This window comes from Amphiura filiformis, chromosome 16 (genome assembly GCF_039555335.1).
Source record: "Amphiura filiformis chromosome 16, Afil_fr2py, whole genome shotgun sequence".
In the NCBI taxonomy this organism is placed as follows: domain Eukaryota; kingdom Metazoa; phylum Echinodermata; class Ophiuroidea; order Amphilepidida; family Amphiuridae; genus Amphiura; species Amphiura filiformis.
Window position 1 is genome coordinate 63,987,568 of NC_092643.1, and position 23,536 is coordinate 64,011,103.

The 23,536-nt window shown below is 35.9% G+C and overlaps 1 protein-coding gene across 1 annotated transcript in view; it reads left to right on the plus strand.

The window, feature by feature from the left end:
- Positions 1–23,536, plus strand: part of LOC140172806 (engulfment and cell motility protein 1-like) — a 74,422-nt gene that overhangs the window by 6,778 nt on the left and 44,108 nt on the right. Inside the window, exons 2-7 of the mRNA XM_072195933.1 lie at positions 506–685; positions 1,881–2,039; positions 2,497–2,666; positions 16,665–16,686; positions 20,313–20,402; positions 23,367–23,458. Of these exons, the coding sequence (XP_072052034.1) occupies positions 569–685; positions 1,881–2,039; positions 2,497–2,666; positions 16,665–16,686; positions 20,313–20,402; positions 23,367–23,458 (650 nt within the window). The 5' untranslated portion in view covers positions 506–568. The remainder of the gene's footprint in view (positions 1–505; positions 686–1,880; positions 2,040–2,496; positions 2,667–16,664; positions 16,687–20,312; positions 20,403–23,366; positions 23,459–23,536) is intronic.

A 23,536-nucleotide genomic window follows, 5' to 3' on the forward strand; every position in this document is an offset into this window, starting at 1 on the left:
GAAAATAAAAAATCTTGCAGCTTAATAGATATGTTTCTTGTATAATATGTCTTTTTTCGGTCAAAAATTTAGTGGAAATTAGCTAAAAAAATGGTAAATATACAGCACTTCGTGCGGCTGTCACCGTCCCCTGGGCGCGGCCATCTTGGATGACGTACTTGCTTACCCATCATCCTTTTATGCTTATTTACTCTACTTCCGGGGCATTTCTTGAAGTGATGATGTCAAAGACTAAAAGTAGAAAGCCTCCCGATTCTTGCGATACCATATTTGCCAGGGTATTTTCTTCTTGGAGGAGCAAATTTCGAATGAAAAAGTGTCTAGAAATTAGGTAATTTTCTTGATTTTTTTTTCATTTCTAACATCAAAAAAGTGGTATTTGTAGCTTGAGGCCCATATACGGCCCGCCCGGGTATAATGAAAAACTAGACAGTTTTCTGCACAAGTTGACAAATTTCTTCAAAATCCATGTTTATTGCTTTTTTTTATTTTGTTAATTTTACAGAACTGGAAATTACCAATTGATCATAATATACAGTAATAAAAAGGACTAAACCAGGCAATAAAAATGGCTGAGATAACTAATGTTACAATGGTGGAAACCAAGAACCAGGATCCAGACATCATTCCGTTGGCGGTACAGATGGACGGCAAACCTGGTGGGCAGCTGCTTAGATTGGATCAGGTACAATGGACTATTCCAGTTGAAATCCATATACCCCATATGGAAGATATGACTTTAAAACAGGGGGTGTAGATTTCAAATGGAGTCGCCCATTTAGGTAACCCCATTTGAACACACTCCATATGATGTGGAAGATTATAAACGTCATTCCATAGGGCGTGCATTGATTTCAACAGGATTAGCCCAATATAATTTTAATGGCAACATTGTTGAGTACTGCATTTTTGTCTCGCCTGAACTATGTTCAGTGGGAGACATAGTTATCATTATATAGACAAATCCGATGAGCTAAGTGATAGTCAGGATTAAGTTGGCCATGGCGAGACAAAAAATGTCAAGGTCATTTTGGGGTCATCCGGGGTCAAATCGCCATAGCTTGTTGCAGGTTTATGAAATTTGGTGGGAAGGTCATTTTGGGTCAAATCTCCATAGATTGTTGCAGGTTCATTTACATGTACTTCAGCTTTCAAAAGTAATTCTAAGGAATTTCCTCTATGAGCAAGCCTATCATGTAATGATGAAATTAACCAATCAGAGGCTCTGTAAGAAAGGCATAGTACATATTCATATGCCTTTCTTACAGAGCCTCTGATTGGTTAATTTCATCATTACATGATATATTCGAAATAAAGCTTTTAGATCACTGAGCAATTTTAAGCTTTAAAATCCCCTTCAGCCCTACTGACTATCCTTACCATATCTGTGATTGATCTCATTGTGTGATATAATGTACATGTAGCACAGAGTCATACTTTTTGGTCAAATTTATTATTGAGGTAGGGCTAGGGAGGATTGGTTGTTATTGCCGTTGTACTTCAGAGAAGATATTTTACCTTATCCAGAATCTTTTTGCAACATGATGCATCACCTCATTACAACAAATGACACTCATGTAATTTGTACAGGTTTCCATCGTTTTCATTTGGAGAATAGATTGGCTAAACTTGGGTCAATAGTCAAGAAATAAACATATTTTGCAAGATCTGGATGTGCTCTGTTCATCAAGGTACTTTTTGTCACTATCAACACATGTTGCACTGAAAAGCAAATCAGTTCAGAAAATTGAAATGGAAGAAATGCATTGTGGGAAGATATCTTGTCTGGTTTTTCATCTAATTCTAGGTGTTTATCCTGTATAGATGGTTTTATCTTTTCATGCAAATATGGTTTTCCTTACCTTACCACTTTTCTACAGAGAAAATCTATGACTGAGACTGTGGCAGAAGTTGCCCAGGAATTTGGTGTGACCGACGCTACCAACTATGCACTTCAGTTTGATACCGGTATTTATGTCACTCAGAATAACCGTGGAGAGCTGCAGAAGGGTATGATCCTGATCCTGACAGACTCACCGGTAAATATTTTCATCATGTACAGTCATATCAGAAGGGTGTATTTGTCAGCAGAACAGGAGCAAATAAACAGTAAAATACATAACAAAAGTGGGCAGATCACCAATCGCATTAGACGCATCAACATCTTCGTACAAGTGCATTATTTTGTACAATTTCTCTAGCAACAAGTAATATGCATTTATTAATATATTTCATAAACAAGAAAAAAAAATCCTGTGATTTTTGCCATTTTTAAACAAAATTGTCACTAAAAATGTGAGAAATGCAAGCAAATATATTTCATTATAAATGTTTCAGCCCGGAATAAAAATGAACACGTCCGAAAGCACTATGCATAGTGCATTATACACAATCAATGCACTCATAGCATTTTTCTAATGTTTGCTCTGATTGGTTCTCACCATCTAAGAGTGTATAAATTACTCCTGTTGAACTTCATATGTTTATTTCTTTCAGAGCAAGTCAGCACAAGATTTATATGACACACTGCACTCCCAGAATCCAGAAGAGATCTCCAAAGCTTTAAAGAAGCTGGCCAGAGCAGGCTCTGATATCACTTTTGCTACCGAATTCATTGAAAAGAAAGGTCATGAACTGCTTATTCAGATGGTAGAAGCAGGGACAGAGTGAGTTATCCCAAACACTGAGTATCTAGGTGTACAGAATTAGTTGATCAAATCTCTGGGTGTATAACCAACATCTTAGTCAAACAGGTCCTTAGTTTCCTTATCGTTGATATATTATCTGTTGTTTTTGTCAACATTTTAGTCCTAAGAGTAAGACCCTGAATTGTATAATTTTGTTTGTTATTCAAACCAAACCCCATATGCTATAATTTGACTTATTTACATGACATCCATTTCAAAATTAACATAATCAGCAAGTTGCTGAACAGAATATCTTGTGATCTAATTGTAATCAAATCAGAGCATTAACTTAAAATAGTATACATGTATCATATTTGTGTATGGGATCATTATTCAATTTATTAGTTAGCACATGTGGAAAAAGCAAATACCGTATTTATTCTATGCCCCATGTCATTGCATTTAGGAAAAGGGGGTCGTTTATTAGAAGTGAATTTTTGATGAAACAAATTACAAAATACAACTCCTGGAACTTGCAAAATACAAGTTTTGAAATACAACAGGGTGGCACTATATAGGGTAGAGCCTGAAGTTTCCCATTTTACAAAAAATGGAGAAATTTCACCTAATTCCAAGTAGAAAACGGAAAATGGACTTTGCAACAAATGACAGGCAAAATCTAAGCATATTCAACAGAAGAATGCACAAACCGATTGAATATTTTACTGAAATTTTCTTTAAATTTATCACGAAGCTGCAAAAACTTGCAAAAATTGTACAAAATGCAATGTTGTTTGGTTTGAAGAAAAAAAATTGTATTTCCCTGGAGTGGGTAAATTCTTATGGTTATTTTTAGAAAACGGAAAACAACTGACAGGAAATTAAACATATACAAATCGGAGAATTTCGGTCTCTAATAATGTGATGCGATCAAGCAAAATGAGTCGGATGTCGGGAATATTGATTAGAGTGTGATCGGAAATTATGTAACATTTGGGTGAAAATTAAAATTGTTATGAATTTGTGCATATTGTGCATTATAATTACCTCAAAACACCATATTTTACTAATCCAAAAGAAAAAGTAAAATTGTTGCCGTGCGTTCTCATGTAAACGGGTCTGTAAAGTTAGGTCAACAAAATTCCAAATCTCAATGATTTATAGCAATATCACTTGAAAGTTTGTTCAGGAATTGATTTATGTAAAATTTGATCTATAATGTTTGTCATGTAAATAGAGCATTAAAAGTGGATCTTAGATGGTGTTATAAATTAATATCTAGACTAAATTAGACAGTAGCCATGTTTGGAGCAAATACACAGGGCACAATGCATGATGCATGGCAGACTTTAATACATTCACTGGTTCTGAGCATGTTCAGTAGTAGCCCATCTGATTAGCCTAATTATGTAAGAATATCTAAATCTTAGAAAACCCACCCTGTTTTTGTTTTCGATCAAGTTATAGCATTTGGTGTTTGTGATTTTTATGACAAACACTTATTTTGGTATACTCTTTTTTTCTATATTTGGTGTTTTGCTATTTCTTTTCTGTCCGGTTTTCATAACATACTTAAACCCCAGTTGGTGTACCTACTGCTGATATTTTGAATGAGAACTTCAATAACAAAATAGTGTAAATTTAATTTTTAATTTTTTAGTTCCAAATAGCAGTAATAATGGAGAATTGTTGTTTTAAATGTGTGTGTATCAAGTTTGAGAGACGTTGAGAATTTGTGTTGTACTCTTTTGGGAGCATTTCTCTTTCACCATTTCTTTGCTTTTCAGCTTCTTTACTACACACCCAAAACACATGTTGAGGGATTAGTGCCAGGAGGTCACATCTGCAATAGCTACCTTGTGTCACATTTTTATATTTGTACAATATAAAATTCAGAAATTTGTCAAATGTCTATAGGCATCTATTGCAGATAGGGCCATCTTGCCCTAACCTCTCCATGTATAACAGCCACAGGAGAAATAATGACAACATATAAAATAGCAGACCACAAACTGCCATAGTCCATACATACAGGATGACTGTATAAGAAACAGACTCTATTCTTTGGGAACTAAAAGGGTGCATCCAGATTGATCTTTACTAAATTATCTTAATAATCAGCTTTTATGTCCTTTTGAATACAATGTATCTTTATATTCCTAACTACAATGATTTAACCCCAAAAGACACTTTTCAATTGTGTTATCTATTCCAGTTGTTATCCATCCACCCCCTATGGAAGACATGACCTTAATCTTACACACAGGGTGTGTGACTTTCAAATTGGATTACCTGAATGGGTGACTCCATTTGAAATCTATACCCCCTGTGTGGGAGATATTAAAAGGATATGTCTTCCAGAGAGGGTGTATAGATTTCAGCTGGAATAGCCCATTTATTCCATGGATTCCAACTGCAAAAAGGAACCGATCTTGTCTCTTTAGTAATTCAAAAAATTTGCCTGCAAAATTTCGACCACTACCTGTATTTGTTTAGGCCGTGGAAAATTAATTGTTTGACTAGGTTCCCTGAACTGCAAATTCGCATTGAAATTGACCTCTGCATCGTGATGTACTCCATGTTCAAATTGGGTAATGTTATTGATTATAATTATGCCAAGCAGTGGGTACAAAACAATTTATGGGGACATAGTGATATTATGAATTGACACTGCATACTGCTGATTTGTGCAGCAGAAACTGAGTCTGTGATATAGATTGAAAATTCCTTTGTAGTTAAATCATAGTTCAGGAATGGAAATTTCAATTTCAAAAATTGACACAAAATATATAAAAGCTGAATAATCAGTTAATTTTGGCAAAATATCTATTTTGGTCCTATAGTGCTATTGTTGCCCCAATAGGTACCGATGGCTCTTTCTATCCTACCTACAGAATTAAAACCAGAGAACCTGGACTCCCTATACTGCCACATACAACAGCGCTGTCAGCTATGGGAGAAAATTGTGGGTATTTGGGTCCATGCCAACAGTGTGCAGAAACGAACAAAAACAATTCTGTGTCGCATATGGAGCGTTTAGGTATTGCATGCAGGTCGCATCAAGTGCATCTCTAAAATGCGTCTAGTATCATTGCCTAGAGCGCATTCTGAGCAAAACCGTATGCCACCAATTTTTGCTCCGTGTGTGTATCGAGTTCTGGTTCTCTGGTTTTAATCTGTGATCATACCATAAACATGTGCAAAGTGCTAAGCTTTCAATTGTCATTTAAATGCAAAATGATAACGTTATAATGCAAATGTTAATTATTATGTTTGATACAATTTATTGCGTCACCAGGGTATAATAAAAAGAGTCATCGGTACCTATAGTGCTACAGGACCAAATTAGACGTTGTGCCATAGTAAAGCACACAAGCTTCATTGCACAGGCATTTTAGTTGTCAAAATATTTTCTTTTTGAGATTACAGTTCTTCAGACTTGCCCTATATAATGCACTGGTATCAAATCATATACATCACCAAGCAATATTGGGTGATGGTACATCTGTTAATGTTGACAGTTCTAATCCTTAAGCTGGACAAAAAATGTATGTGTTTCCGGTTAACCCGACCGACTGTGTCCTCAAACTGCAGAGTTAAAATTTGAGTGCTAGAACAAAAAATATTGGTAGGATTCCGGGTTTTTGCAACTGATCATACTTCAGGCTACCGAATTAAAACATTTTTGAAGCCCATTTGAAGAGATGTTATTTTGGTAAAATTCCATAAATACAAGAGGAAGTTGCCATTTTGTCCTTCCTTGTTTCACTACAAGTTCTAAAAACACTATTTGTAAATATTATTTTTCAAAAATTCATAAAAAGGTAAAATGGCAAGAGATTCACTATTTTATGTCAAAGTTTTTGGAAGTCAAAATATTTATGCAAAATAAAATAATTTTCGAATGACCAACCCTTTGTATTTAACAGCATAATTATGACCAAAATATTTTATGTAAAATAAAATATTTTGCTGAATGACTGACCTTTGGTCCCAAGACACATGAAATCAGAAATATAAATTATTTTTGTCCAGCCTTACGGCTAGTAAATATTTTGACGTATTGCGTTCATTTTACCACCAGTGTATGTAATATGCCCTCTATATTCTATCAGACTCTTCAATGTAGAATGAAAAATGTAGCATGCATTCATATATTTTACATTCACCCACGGCAAAATGCAAGCGTCAAAATATCCACTAGCCCTTGTACTTTGTTCACTCACTCCATGCTCAGCTAGGACACAAAAGGTGGAAATTACACATTTTGCTGTGCACATATATTTAAGCCACAAATTGAACATCACTTCCTTGCATCATTATCACCTGGGTTCAAAGAAAAGATGTCAATATCTTTTCTGTTGTGAGATATAACATATTAACCTTCACAGTGTTAAACCAGAATGCATTATGCACCTTTTTCAAACAGAATTCCAGCTAATATCACTGTGTGTTGAACAGTCTCTTTCATTCATATATACATTTAGCTCAAATGTCTTAAGCTAGCAACTCATTCACCTGTCAATTTGGAGTGACATTTGTCATATGATTTCAAGATGACATTAAATCACCTGTGATCAAATGCTGGTTGACTTAACTGGTAGCAATTTATTGGACTGATGCGGGGCATGCTGCCAACTTCACATTAATATCTTGGTAAATTGTTTTGCTGGTAGAGTGATGGGATGTAGATTTGAAAAAAAACCCATCAAATACAAAGTTGAAATTATAGCCAAGGTCCTAATAGCAGTTGTAATAATGATAATAACAAACAGATTTATAAACTGCCAAAATGTAAAATAACCACATAGCACTGTACAAGCAAAACTATTGACCAATTGTTACAACATAGTGATTACAAACAAAATGCTAAAAAAATTAAGATATTACTAATACGGATACACTCAAAGAGCACAGTTAAATCTTACCAGACCCCCAGTGAAACAAAACCTTACGTAATCCTACCAGGATTAACAGGAAAGCGCACCAAATTTGATTCTAATAGTGCCAAATTGGCACAGACTGATTCAAATCTGATATGATCTCCAGCCAACAGCAGTTGAAAAATGCAGCCGAAAAATAAATATTGGTATTGTAAGATTTCAGAATAACTGCCTCCACCCGTAAGATTTCAGAAAATTGGGGTTAGGATTTTAAATAATGATTAGGTTAGATTTAGGAGTTGGGGTTGCTCCCAATATTGGTATACTGGTAATGGGTGCTTGCAAAAAGAGGTGAAAGGTGATGTCTGATACATTTTGTAACTGGCAAGGAAGTGATGGTTAATTTTAGTGATGAACTTTTTGGGAGTGTATTCAACTGGTTTTATTTAATTCATTATATCTGATGCATAGGAGTGTAGATTTACACATTTTCATACTTCTCTTTTCATGGTGGTGGGAAGCTTTGAGAAAAACAAATAATAAGTATATATGCATACATTTATGACTAAAACAATGACATACAATAATGCTATTCATTGGTTGCGAGAACCCTAACAATGGAATTCAGCTTAGCCAATACTTAAGTTGTGGGATTGTTGATATAAATGGTTATGTGTTCATGTGTGTCTCATCAGTTTCGGTGGTGGGATTTTTTAAGTGTTGAATGATACAACCTATATATGGAGACTGTAGAGGATGTGTAAATGATACCACTGGTTAATGGATTCTATCCATTATTTATAGTTCTATTCGATTTATTGGGACAAAGATGTGACTTGTCTGAAAGATTAATAATGCATTTCTTTTCACAGGGCAAAATGAAGCTTTCTTGAATTGGCCAAATAGTGAATTTTTTTAAAAACCAAATTATTTTACCAACAGTTAAATGTAATCCCCTTATATAACTGTGACATTGCCTTCATTTTGCCCGTTTATTTTCTCTTTCTCTCTCTCTTTGTGTGTGTGTTTGTGTTTTTTTGTGCACACTCCTCCACTCACATTCCTTTATGAGCATGATAAACTTTCCACAGATGGGTCAAATTGCCGAAAAAGTTGTCTGAAGTATTTGGGTGAGTTACGTTACAGTGTTGACTTGTGTAACCATGATTACAGTGTAGTCATGGTTACCAACTATTATCCAACCAATACAGCATCTTGCTGTAATTACATCCAAACTGCAGGCCAATAATAAGTAGATAATGCATTGGGCAATCTTTTTTTTTCTCATAGCAATGGCTTTGGGTGACACATTTTACTAAAAAACTTTCATGACTTTCTTACTTTTTTTTTGTCATGTGTTTTTCAAAAATCAGGACTCAAGTATTAAGTGTCATCTAGTGCTACGCTTTTTTTTTTAAGCAAATAAATCCAGTATATGGACTTACAGAACTCTTACAAGACATCCCATCTTTCACCATGCATAACATCTATGCTATTCTCATCCATATTTACCTAACTTCATCGGTATTTATCATTAATTACCGAGTGGTTCATTCAGCATTACTAACCCTCAATACCATCGATTGGTCTACTGCAGTGCTCAACAATTACCCTCCTGTACCTGTTTTTCTATATATTTTTTTGTGATATATTTTTTTGCGGTTGTGTGTGGTCTTTCTTGTGTGATGTCAACTGTAGGCTATACTTTGAGAGCCCTGTATAATTAATTAATAAACATGCAAAGTGCCAACAAGCTAGACTCATCAACAGTTTGTAATCATACCTAATTTTGGCATAAAAACAAATGCTATTTTTGAGGATCAAATGGACTGTGAAACAGTCTAGCTTATCAGTGCTTTGATTGGACAAACCAATTTCTTTCAGGTTGAAATCATGAATATTCATGAAGCATATACATCTAGACAAATAGCTCCTTTTGTTTTAGACAAAGTAGATAGTGCCAGCAATATTTGTTTGTATGATAACTGATGATGATGATAATGTACAGGGTGTTTTCATCATGTTTTTGCTGATTTGATTTCGTGACTCAAAATGACACCTTGATTTTATTTACTAATACTTTCGCGCTCGTGGTGTGGAATTGGGGGTGATATCGAAGCTTGGCGAAATTCCTCCACGCTCTGAAGCTCTCAACATATTGCTTGCACATGTATGTACGAAAAACTTGCTGCCGTTTTATCATGGTGGTTTATTTATATCTATATATATATCTATATATTATTGCACTCTTGCTTAATGTTTTTTTGCTGGTGAAGTTTTGTATCTTTTTTATCACTTTTACATGTATGTATGCAAGGCGTGTGTTCATCATTGTGGATGAGTTGTGACATGTAGTCTTGTGATTCCATCAAGAGTTTATACGACTGGTGTGCATGTGTGATTTGTTTCCTTTGGCTTTCATTGAGGTTACAATGATAAAACCCCCTAGTCTTTTGCTCTTTATTCCCATATCCTCCAATAGGTCTAGTGTAACTACCAAGTGTATCATTTTGCCATGCCAAATAGAACAGCAGCGAATACCAAAAGGAAAGCCTTGAATCACTTCAAATAGTCAGATGTCATTGCCCTAAGTACAAGGCCCTTTTTGAGAAAATAGGTACATTTAATTTGCAGCTCTTGATTTTTCTTTCAATTTTTCATTATCTTATGCTGATCTATTTTTCTTTTTTGGATCATGATTTTGGATTATCTCTTCCACAGTATCACTTTGCCTTTCTCTCTACATATACCTGTCAGCCTCTACCTATCCTATATCTTTTGGACACCCTCTGTTTGTTTAATACTCCACTTGTTCGACATGGTAAACTCTAACCTAAACCCTAACCCTACATGTAATCCTAACCCTCACATTAGTGCTAACCCTATTGGAAGTCATAATATAATCCAATCTTTGTTGTTGATTACAGTCGAACAAGCGGGATGTTACACAAGCAGAGGAATGTGATCTTTATGTCTGTCTCTCTCTCTTCCACGCTCTGCTTCCTTCTCTTCCTCTCTCTTTCACATTTCCCCTTTCTCTGTACTAATAGGCTTTCCAGTTCAAATCCATGCACCCCCTCTGGAAGACATGACTTTAATCTCCCATACAAGGAGTGTAAATTTCAAATGGAGTTACCCATTCAGGTAACTCCTTTTGAAATTCACACTCCCTGTGTGGAAAATTAAGGTCATGTAGTCCATAAGGTGTGTATGAATTTCATCTGGAATAGCCCTATTCTCCTGACCTGTTTCTTACAATTCCATTTCTTTTTCCTCTTCCTCACTCACCCCCTTCTCCATCACTCTGTCCATTGCTTTTTCTTTCTCCTTCCATTTTCTCTCATCCAGTACCCTCTCTCTGTCTCTACCTTTTACTGTTCTTTTTTTCACCAGAAGTTTCACTCTGTGCCACTGTTTTTGAATTCCATTTTTTGCCATCTTAATCTGCCAATTTTTTTCCAGTTGATCATGGAGCAGCTATTGGTGCATTCTTTTCTCTGCTATCTGCTTTTTGATCAGAATTTTGTTTTTTTTAAACTTGTCTTAACCCTTTGCAGGCAGGGTACTCAGCTTGTAACAGCCGAAAGAAATGCAGAGGACCTTATTTTGCAGAGTGTTGTGTACAGGTTTTATTTATTACTCTCCGGGTGTGCAGTGTATATTATTGTCCCTATCCCATCATGCACTATTGCAGGGTACCACAAGTACCCCTTGAATAGGGCATTATGGGATATGAGGAAAAGGGTATATATATTGAACAAACAATTTCACCTGTCTTGACCCAACTGCAGAGAAAGTTGCCAGATCCAGCACAGAATTATGCTGTATGTATGTTAATTGTCAGTTTTGATTGGTTGTTGAAATCTATTGAATTCAGACCTTTCTGTTTAAAATGATTTATTTAGCAGTGATGTTTACTCAATTTCAGGCTGGAATATTCACAGCTATATATTTGATTTTAGGGGAAACCTTGAAGGTTTGTACCGCTTGTGAGGTGCATTGGCCATGCCTGATGAGTATTATGCAGTAACTAAGCAAGACAAATCAATCCTTCTCTGCCTGAAGTAAAGTCTTTGAAATAAATTATATTTATGTGAAAGAATTAACATGGACAGGGTGGAAATGTTTGTTATACATACACTACTGTAGTTACTCCTCCTCCCTTGCACAACTGACAAATTACATCAGGGGTGTCCAACAAAAGGCTTATTATTAATCTAACAAGCGTCACCACCTAAGTTGAATGTAGTGGTTACACTGACGTAAAATGTTAAGTATCATAAAAAGAAATAATATGAGAGTGTAACAGTATGGGAAATCAGTCTCTCACATTTAAAGACCAAAATAGCATTGATTCAAAAAGCAATTGTCATTTCAACAACCACATGCACATATGCTCACTAAATAAAAAAATGCCATGGCAAAATATTTTGGACACGAACTTTGAGTAACATGTCCGACTTCTCCCATTTTTTTCAATGACTAAAATATAGATCAATACAGATACGTGTCGAATAAAATGTAGCCAAAAAAAGGTACCCATGATGATTGATCATATTTGTGAAGCCCCATTTAAATTTGTCGGAATTTATATCGCATATTTTAAAGAGTTTCAGAGATATGAAATTCTAATTAATGTGATAAAATGGATTGATAGAAAACAATTTGATAGCAGAATGCTTAGTACAATAGTTGGACACTCCTCTTCTAACAAATACCTGGTGGTGTGGATTGATAAATAGTGTGCACTCCTTACATGGCACTACCATGCACTGTAGTAGAACTCAAACAAGTTAATTGGAGAGAGTACAGATTACATATAATGCCATGTGGTATGTGCCAAATTGGATTGTCTTGCAAGGGTGCTAAAAATGTATCTTGCGGCATTTATTGGCAGAGACCTGGAATTGAATGATGGTTGGTGTATTTAAGCTTCAGCATTACAAAGGGTTGTACATGGTGTGCTTTGTAAGTGATTTTGTTACAAAAAATAATGCAGATAGCAAACAAGCATACACTTGTAATTGATGTGCACATTGTGAAATAATCTATTTTGACATTCATGCCTGGCATCCATGATCAGCATGCAAACGTGGTAGAGTCCGGGCTCCCTGTACTTTCACCTCATGTTTGGTTGTGACGTAGGTGTGTATTGCCCTGGTTATAGTATCAAATCACATGCATAAAGCACAGAGTGCACATGTACATGGGCAGATTGATTGCATGTTTGCGGAGCAGCCACAAAAAAGCATTGACGTCTCAACCAAACGTAAACGAAGGTTTAATATAACCTCTTTTACAGAGTCTACTTAAAATGATGTGTATTACACAATTTTACATTGTGTGTTACTGTTTGGAAGTGAAAATGCAGTATTATGCAATGCTGTCTAGCTTTCATTACCAATTGAGGCTTGACATCAGAATTGTGTCATATGCTGCACCTTATTACTGGGTTGTCTGGCAACTCATACAACCTGGCTCGGAACCAGAACAGCTAATCTACATTCTTTTGGCTGGCCATGCAAGGAGTGCAACCATACACATTAAGTTGAATTATACAAGTAATACATATATTTATCATGTTATAGAAACATACCTTGACTTAATATAATGATGTATACCTTGACGTATTTTATAAATCAAGCAGAAAGAGTGGATAAGTTCGGGTGTGTAGGGGTGTGTGCGTGCATCTTTTTGTCTGTCTGTGGGGGTGTTGTGTGTATGATACACCAATTCATTATGTGAGTTAACTACATCCTCCTGGGTGCACAATCTGGTGAAAGCAGCATATTAACCCTGTAATCACCCAATGAAGATTGAAGAAACACATTCTTAGTATAACACTATTAACAGTAGTTTCCCTATATTGGATGACTGAGAATATTCACTAAATTTCTCTCTTTGTGTACAAAATGGCCACTTTTTAAATGCTGTACCTACTGTTTTCCTGAGAGACAAACAAACCAGTAAACAAACATATAAAACAAATATTTGTGACTACTATTAAATTTGTTCACCCCATTTTCAGAATAGCAACACTCATGATTTTAAAAAGCAGCAGACAGCTTGACAAATACATTAAATGAATAAAAACCTAGAATCTTCTTCAATCTTGGTAGTTGCCTACATTCAAGTCTATATTTAAGACCTATGTCACATAATTCACAATGTAAAAACACCACAGATTTGGATGGTAGGCCTTAAGGCAATGGGAAAAATAAGACCTGTTCTACAGGCCCAGAATTGTCTGTTTTGTAGATTTTTTAATTTTTTTTAATTTTGCTAAAATCATTTAAAATCAACAGTTTTGGTCAAAATGTACTAATTTCTAGTTTCTAGACAAACATGCTGTCTAATCTGACATAGTATACAAATATTGACTCTCAAACCATGCGAGGGGCATAGTCATGCTATTGAGATCACCGCAGGCCCTGAGTAAAAAGCAGTGAATATTTGTTTTATATACCAAATCTTAAGATTCTTGCCATCTGTTTGGTTTAGAAGCGTAGATTTTAGGAAGAGAAATATAGCGTGCAAAAGCGTTAACGTGTGTGTAATATCATTTTACGCTGGGAATAAAGCACACGCATAACTATGCCTGGGGAATAGTTACTTTTGCCGCATAGTTTTCCGCTTTATCAGATGGCAGGAATCTTTAGATGAGGTATATAATAACATTAACATGAGAGAATATGATCTGCCTTTCTAGACAAATGTGTTATCTAACTTGACATCACTTGCCTTATATTTTGGACCATTTTTCTAGCTAAACTTGAACTCAAACAATCATGAATTCATTTGAATTTGGGGTGTGATTAAATCAAAATCATATTCAAATTGATTCAACTTGGTGTTCCTGAACCATTTCAGCTGTACTATTAACACTGAGTGAGAACTCACACTGTGTTTGTGTTATCTGTCAATTGTAATAATTAGAATGCCTATAAACCTGATATTTGATGATAATGATCTGATTTTATCATGATTTCACATGTTTGAGCATGTCCCTGACGTTTTATTGATACAAGACAAATGAGCCAGAACTGTGCACTTTCTACAAACCAATATATTTGAGCTGATATGATGTGATTTACCATGGTATAATATTTATGTAATTATTTTTTATATTAAAACCCCAGTCAGTCCATAAATTATGCAAGATGTTAGTGTGTATATTAGTGTGTATGTGTCTATCTTGTAGTGCGATATGTTCCAATAAAGGTGGACTTACCCAACAATGTATGGTAATCAAAAGTGGGCCCAACAAATGTGTTAATATCTTGTAAAGGTAAATTTTCTACAAAATGTTTTGGGACTATATTGTTGCATTTTATTAATGTATTGCAAACAGCAAGATTAAATTTATCCAGATGTAAAAATCATTTTAAACAAAAGTTCAAAGAAATTTGTAATATAGCTTCACAATATGAGGTTGAGTTGAAAATTATGCTGGGATATAGCTTTCATGGAGGTCTCGTCCGATTCTGATCAGGGATAGAAAGGTGTTTTAAAACATGTTTTTAAAAAAAATCTTTTTTTTTTTTCATTTTTGGCCCCCACACATGTGTCGCTTATGTTATCATTACATTGCCTGGTTGGTTGTTTGTTTGGCAGTCCAGGCTGAAGCAAATTCATTAATCCACTGTGCAGCTCCAGCACAATAACCGATCTACTTCAAACTTGGTATGGTAATAGGATTTGGTGGCCTGATATGCTGTATAGTTTTGTGTCATGTTATTTGCATATTTATGAATATTAATGAGCTGATTTGCATATTTATGAATATTAATGAGCTTATTTATATATTTTGCCTGCATTTTCATTAAATCATTCTGCAGCTTAAATGCAATATAATACCAACCAACTTCAAACTTGGTATTGTAATAGTATATTGTGGCCTGATGTGCTGTATAGTATTGTGTCATGCTATTTGCATATTTTATAAATATTTATGAGCTTATTATATTGCATATTATTTGTACTTACAACCCTTTGGTATTTACACACCTTTGTGGGGGCTACCTTAGTTATGAACCGTGTAATTCTAGTTAAAATGTTGATTATGATTGGAAGACCATATTATGCATTTATGTCCTGATGTTCAAGAATAATTGTGTCCAGTTTGTTTAATTTAGAATGGATAATTGGATATCATCGATTACAGATTGTTGTGTTTTACTGTGATGATTTTCCCATTAATTTGTAATTATTCATTATCATAATCCATACAACACAGCTATCCTCTGCAAAATAAAACTCATCTAATTCACTAACCCTATATTTCCTTGTAGTTTTATCCACATGCAAATTACTACTGATAAAAAAGCACTAACATCTAACACTGACCTTTGACCCCATATCCATAGATACTTCTCGAAGAGACATCCTAGCGAGACCAAGGCGGCACTGCTGTCCCCCCGCAAGCCCACAGGTTACCGCGCGTCCATGAGAGAAGAGCAAAAGCTCATCAATCGGTAGTTGTGATTGGTGCACGCACAGCCTAATTTGCATACGCATGCCTGTGCCATAGTAGCGCATTTTGCTGCATTACATTTCTAGATTGCTGTATATTAACAAAATTTGATTGTATAGGATACTAGGAATGTAGTTAATTATAATACAGCAATGAGTATGGTTGATAAATGTGTCAGCTGAGATACTTGGAAGATAAATGAGGATTCTTGATTTTCAAGAAAGGGAAAACGTAAAGAAGAAAAAACCAACACTGACTTTGTCAGCTTTACTTTATAATTGTATCCTTCCAACACAACAATGGGCTATTCCAGTTGAAATCCATACACCCCTTTGGAATACATGACCTTAGTCTCCAACACAGGGAGTATGGATTTCAAATGAGGATGCATGAATGGGTGATTCCTTTTGAAATCTATACCCCGTAGCCCTAGTGGAAGACTAAGGTTGTGTCTGCCATAGGGGTGTATGGATTTCAACTGGAATAGCCCAATTAGTAGTCATATGACCTGACCTAGAAATAATGTTTATTTTTTTCAAGACATGGCACTGAAGTTCTCAGCCAGTCATTTGTCCATCCTGCTTGCATTTAATGTTGGGGTATTATAGCCACATAATTAATTTGTAGCATGTATATCATTTGATTAATATAGCTCATCATGCATGATGTCATTTTCATTAGCAATGGAAAGCCAATAGATCACATAGAATTTCTGTAGCTTGACAGTTATGTAGTCTTGTTTATGTGTCAAAAATGTTTGATCTGTATTATAGTGGTTATTGATTGGTATTATTATTTGAAAATCACAACATATCATCAAATCCAAACATTTAGTAATATGTGACCATCCTCCACAACTGAGCCGGATGTCGCCAGTGCCACTATTGAGATATGCTCCATTGAACTTAACAATAAACAATAGGAAACAAAGGATTTATTGACTGTTTTATTGATTTTTTCACTACTTAAATGTCAAGTACTATAGACATGATATACATATTTTGGTTGAATATCTCAAAAATGATGATTGGCGACTTCAGGGCTCAGTTGTGCTGGATGGTCACATATGTGATGTTATGTGAAACTCCCTTCATAAAAGCGCAAAAAACAAAAAGCCTGTTTTATAGGTGGACAGACTTTTCAAGTAGGGTCGGCTGCTCGGGGTTTAAAAAAACATTTTCCTGGAGGCTAAAACGCCCCTAAAATATCAAATAAAAAGCTTGACAAATCTGGCAAAAATTTGATGGTTTTTTTTTTTTTTATTTTTGGAAACATATTTTGAAAATTTTCAATGAAAATGAAGAATTAGTTTGAGTCATTTAGTTCAACATTTAATTTGCCTCTTCCACATGTTACATATCACCGAACCAGTTAATACTTGGCATCATCTAAAGTCTGTGGAATTCTATGTATCCATTGACTTTCCCTGTAGATGTACAGTGTGCACAACATAGATGTGAGCATCTTGAATACTAAGATTGGTTTTTTTTTTCTTCCAGTAGTAGTCTTCTGGTCTTCAGAGTATAAGTACAGTATCTGCTTTGTTAATTGAAACCCATACACCCCTATGGAAGACATGACTTTAAACTCTCATACAGGGGTGTAGATTTCAAATGGAGTCGTTCATTCAGGTATCCTCATTTGAAGTTTAAGGTTGTGTCATCTGTATGAAGTGTATGTATTTCAACTGGAATAGCCCATTGGTTTAAAGATATCTGCTTCCCAAATCAAAATAATTTCCCATATGGCCATACCATACCGACACTGAACCTAATAACAAATTTATCATACCACTAGTGTCATTCTAAACATTGAAATAAATTATTTCTACAAAACGTTTTTCTCAAATGGATTATAAAGTTGGGACCTCTGACGTACCTTCCGATGCACTCATGGCACATTGACTGACCATGACGCTTTATATTAGTAAATTTTGTGACGGACCTTTTGCTTCCATGGCGGTACTATGGCTGTGTCATCAATATGGCAGTACATGACGCACCTTTCCTGGGGTTCAATAGGTGCGTCTTGCAAGTGACAGCTACATAACTCTGGAGCCACTACCCTATCCAAAAGCATTGTGAAATGACAGCCGGGGTGCTATGTGACTTTGATCCAAGGGAATTAAGCAAGTTATCTCTTTCAGAGCAGATTGCACTATTCTAGTGAATACATACACCCCCTATGAAAGACTTGACCTTAGTCTCCCATACAGGGGGTGTGAATTTCATATGGGGTTACCTGGATGGGTGAATCCATTTGAAATCTACACCCCTGGTGTAGGCGATTAAAGTCATGTCATCTATTGGGAGTGTATGGGAATAGCCCATTGATTCATAATCAGTTGCCCCTAGAAGAAAGATAGCATCTGTTATGATATTCATATATGCAAATACTGTACTTTTTACCTGAGAAACAAATTAATAAAAAAAAAAACATTACCAATTTGATCACATTTTTTGTTGCACATACTTAAATGTTTCATGTTGCATGAGCCATTGTGTTTAAGATACACATTAATATACACTAATACATAATAATTATACAATGGGATCGATTGATCAATTACAATTATGTATTTTGAAAGTAAATTGTGAAATTTAAAGTGGAAGTACAAAGCATGTTAATGGTGGGCAACTCCACATGAGCACTAAATCTACATCAATTTGTATTTCTCAGATGCGGATTGGCCTTTGTTGTGTATAAACAAAGCATACCCTGTAGCGAGTATGCAAGTAATACTAGACTGTGTATTTGATTGCGTCTTATGAAATGACTAGACTTGTTACAACTCTGATGCGTTACTGCTAGAGTCATGACAATCACACCGTCACATGCATGTTACACAAGTCCATACTGCAGATCTGTATATCAGAAGTACACATTAACATGGATTTACTGCATGTCTGGAGTGACCCAGTGTTGCACGCTCTGTTATACTCTCATGGGAAAATGTCTCATGATTTTTGAAAAATGATATTGTGAAAATGCATGTTAGCTATTTTATCAATTGTCAAGTTATTATGTAAATGCCTGTTGTTAATTGGGCTATTCAGTTGAAATCCATACACCCTCTATAGAAAATATAATCTTGATCCTTAACACAGGGTTTCAAATGGAGTCCCCGATTCAGGTAACCCCAGTTGAAATTTTGTGGAAGATTAAAGTCATGTCTTCCATAGGGGTGATTAGATTTCCAATGTAATAGCCCAATGATTCATGTGACATGATAAAGAAAGATCTGAATGATTTCCACAGAAAAAGAATACATAAGGTTCAAATTTTCAAATGATGGATGGCTTTTCCAGCTATATACAAAAGTAAATATCATTAGATTGATAAAGTATACTTCAAGGACTGTTTAATATCAAAATATCCATTTTTAATAATTCACAAATTTCAAAAATCAAAATTATTTGATATCAGGAGGGGCATTCGGTATTTAGGAATTTCTCATGTTTATTTTTTAATCAAAATTGTTAGTGACACTTTAGCAGCTGTCTTTACCATAATTGGTATTTGAAATGACATACTTACTCATGGTGTATTCCCAGGGAGGAGTGGGGCACTCAAATCAAACTTGAAGTCATCCTCGGGCAGAAAAACGCTGAAAGGGTAGGGTTTTCAGCCTGTTGTGCGGGCCACGATAAGGGTATCAATTTCAAGCTTTTTGCAAAAAAAAGGGTAGCCTTTTTACCACTTAGGCCTACATGTCAGCGTTTAGGGTAGTAATTTTCATCTTTTGTCGGAAGCCGTTTTCCAACTGGTAAAAAATATTAAAGCCAGTATTATTAAAGCAGAGTATTAGGCCTACTTATTGTATCAGCAAAAAGGATGTATTTTTTGAGTTTATCAGTGAAAAGGGTTCCTATTTTGCACCAAGGTCATGATAAGGGCTTAACTGTGTTTAGGGTAGGGATTCTGATGGGCTGCTTGAGGATGACAACACATAATGGTATGTGAGTGCCCCCAGGGTGTATTTCCATTTTTTTATTAGCAAAATGAATGTGCTTATGAAAAGCATTGAGTTGTAATTTAGGAATTATGTAAATTTTATGATCACTTCATAATCATATTGTCATTTGCACATAATTGAGCCTCAAAAAGAACCATGCACATATTTGAAAATGCAAGAAGACGAAGACTTGGCACAATATTGATATCAGCTAGTCTGTCAGGCCAGGCTGTTAAGTTAGTTAGACTGTACTCAAGTCTTAATTAGCAACTCTTTGTTTTTTGAAACAGAAATAACACTCTTTAATTGTTGCTAGGTGTTGCAGTTGATGCATATAGTTTGTTGTTTTGCAGGCATGGGAGTCACTGGCTGACACATTGACATCATTCCTGGAGTTGATGGAGCATGCTATTCTGTCTTGGGATATTGTCACCGCTAAGTTTGTTAAGCGTATAGGTATTGCAGTATATTGCTGAGGCAGAGAAGACTGTTAGTATTGAGTGTTCTTTATCTTGTAGGGTGGTATTAGATCAGGATGCAGTGGCACTCAGCAAATTCATTGATCCCAGCAAAATTGAAAGAAAAAAAAAATTGTTTATAAATTGCATAAAATTGAAGGATAAGTCATTCAAATTGTCATTTGGTATTTTTGAAATGAAAAAAATTGGCAAAAAACAAAGAAAACAGCAGTTTTGACAAGTTGAAGCCCCATTCAAATACATGTTTGGAAAGACTCACCCTGTGGAAAGAGAGATCTCCCAATTCACCAGCTATGGGACTGCAACCCAGTGAACAGCTACCACCTGGAGCTGATTCCACATGGCCTGAGTGGTGGTGTCTCAACAGACTTAGATCAGGGGTCGGAAGGTGCAAGGTCGCTTTGCAGAAATGGGGATACCTACCAGAAGGACAAAACACTACCTGTGAGTGTGGAACGGTTCAACAGACTATGGAACACATGTTGGTCTGTCCACAGATGGGGCAACATTGCACACATGAGGACCTAGCTGAATTCAACGATTCTGCTCGTCACTGCGTCAGCTATTGGCTCGGGCGCATTTGACCCTGCGCTTGGACACGCTAAGAAGAAGAAACTAATTTATATACTGTCAGTATAGAAATTACAGATTCATGTAAATTTCTTATTTTTGACTTAAATACACGGCTTTCGGCTGAACCACTAGCAGGCTATTTGTTAGCACATCTATGGCAATGACAAAGGTACCATAATCTGAATTTTGACAATTTTTACGATCGTCCGGATGAGCAAATCACTGAATGGGCCTTTAGAAGGATCAGGGAAGGCTTCAAGGAGAACAAATTTCCCTTGACAGTCACTTTTGTGGACTTCAAAAAGCCTTCGACTCCATTAACAGGTCCGTCATGTTTTCAGTGCTGCAGCATTATGGAATACCAAAGGTTTGTTTTTGTTTTGTTTGTTTTATTTCTTCTTTAACCTGGGACACTCAATCAGTTGAAAACACAATTAATCATCTGTTCTTCCTTGAGGCCCAGGGTGGTCAATGCCATTCAGGTGCTCTACAAGGACTCTAATAGTGCTGTCATGGTAGATGAAAGTATCTCCAAGCCTTTCCAAGTTATGGAGTGCTGCAGAATGGTGTGTTGGCACCATTCCTGTTCATTATCCTGGTAGACTACCTTCTGAAGAAATCCACCTCTGGATTTGAAGCTGGAATTATTACCTACCCAAGTCGGTCAAGGAGGTATGCTGCTAGAATGCTCAATGACCTGGATTTTGCTGATGATATTGCCCTGTTGGAATTTTCCTTAGCCCAGACCCAGTCATAGCTTACTAGGACTGCAGCAGCAGATCTACAATCCAGGAAAAAAAGGTTGGCACACTTTGCCTGTCTTTTGGTATATCTCTGCCCCTGCTCCCCCAATTCAATGTTGGACCAAGCCAGGCTGTAAACAGGCCAGTGAGACCATCCAACATTGAAAGATGGGTAGTGGGGAAGAAGGGTGAATATAGAAGTCTGTACTTCACATATATTGCATGCATGTTTCACTCGCCTCTCCAATTTTGATAGGGCACGCATTTCCATTGTTCAGTGCAAGAGTGGCAACTATTTTTTTCCTGGATTGTAGGTATTGTCATCAGTGCACCTAAGACAGAATATATGACTGCAAACTGTAACGCTCAGCCAGCACTTGAAGTCTATGGTAGTACATCAACCATGTCACAGACTTCAAGTACTTGAGTTCCAAGATGGGCTCTAGTGTCAGAGACCTAAAAAAGAAGAAAAAGCACTAGCCTTAGCATGCAGCATTGTGGAAACTGGAATGTTTTTAAAAGCCCATCCCTGCCAATGGAAATAAATATCATGCCACTGTTTTCTGTGAAATATCAAGTTGTTTGAGACAACCTGTGTTACTGTCTGTCTGTAGAGTCATGGGTAATCTCTAAGGACATGGAAAACAAGATCAATGCCTTTGCAACATCTTGCTACAGAGTCAAAGTGTGTGGATCGGATTCTAAATAAAACAATCTACAATCTAACCAACACCACCCCCACTGGTTGCCAGAGTCAAGATTCATCAACTCAAATTTCTTGACCATATACTGGGTCTTGCAGACGATGAGCTTGTGAAAGAATATGCCCTTTATATTCCATTACATGGGAAGAGGAAACTGGGACAGCCACGCACACTGTACTTGCAGTATGTCTAGCACCTCCTGGGAGATGCTAGAGGATGCTGCAGCGAAACAAAATTGTTTCGCTCCGCAGCCGACAGATGATAATGAATATTTAATGCATATAATGTTAAAGTGGTTCCAAAAATTTAAACTGACTTTCAGCACACAAATTCACTAAACTTGACACCAAGTGTTGAAATGGTTATAACTCGTACAAAGATTCTTGTCATTTGATCGGCCAATTGCTATTGATTATTTTTGTTATTTTAAGTGTCAGCTGCATAAAGACTATTGCACTCTGCATGTGTGAAATAGTCAATTTCCATTGCACTTATGCTAAGCTACTACGGAAATGCTAACAAATGTGAGCTATAGTGCGCACAGTGACCACCTTGCCAATTTTATGTGTGGGTGTTGCTTAATAAATATAGTTTGTAGTTTTTAATATATTTTTTAATTTAATATGAGTTATATAAAAATGTTTTTATTTGTTCCATGAAAAGAATATTTTATTCAGTGAAATATGAACTGCTGCATTCAACTCAGCAAAGTCTTGATGAATGGAACAGTCCATATTTCACCTCATGAAAATATTCTTACCATTATACTCATAAACTATTTGATAGTTTTTCCATCCATCTTTAAATCCAAATTTACCAGCATGCATCCTCCGCCATTTCCTCTCTTTACCCACCCTCTATAGCTTATTATTTTAGTAATTCATTGACTGATCCTTGTACTTTTCTGTTTTCCAACTTGCTATTTTTAGATTGCCAGCTATGTTAATAGGCCTGTAACCCAAGAGAGTCAATTGGTGACATTGAGGGCACTCTCCATCTTGGAAAGTATCATCTTAAACAGGCAAGTTTGAAATGAAATTGCTGATTTGTTAATTCAATTGTATTAATTTCTAGGAATATACATGTACAATGAACTTTG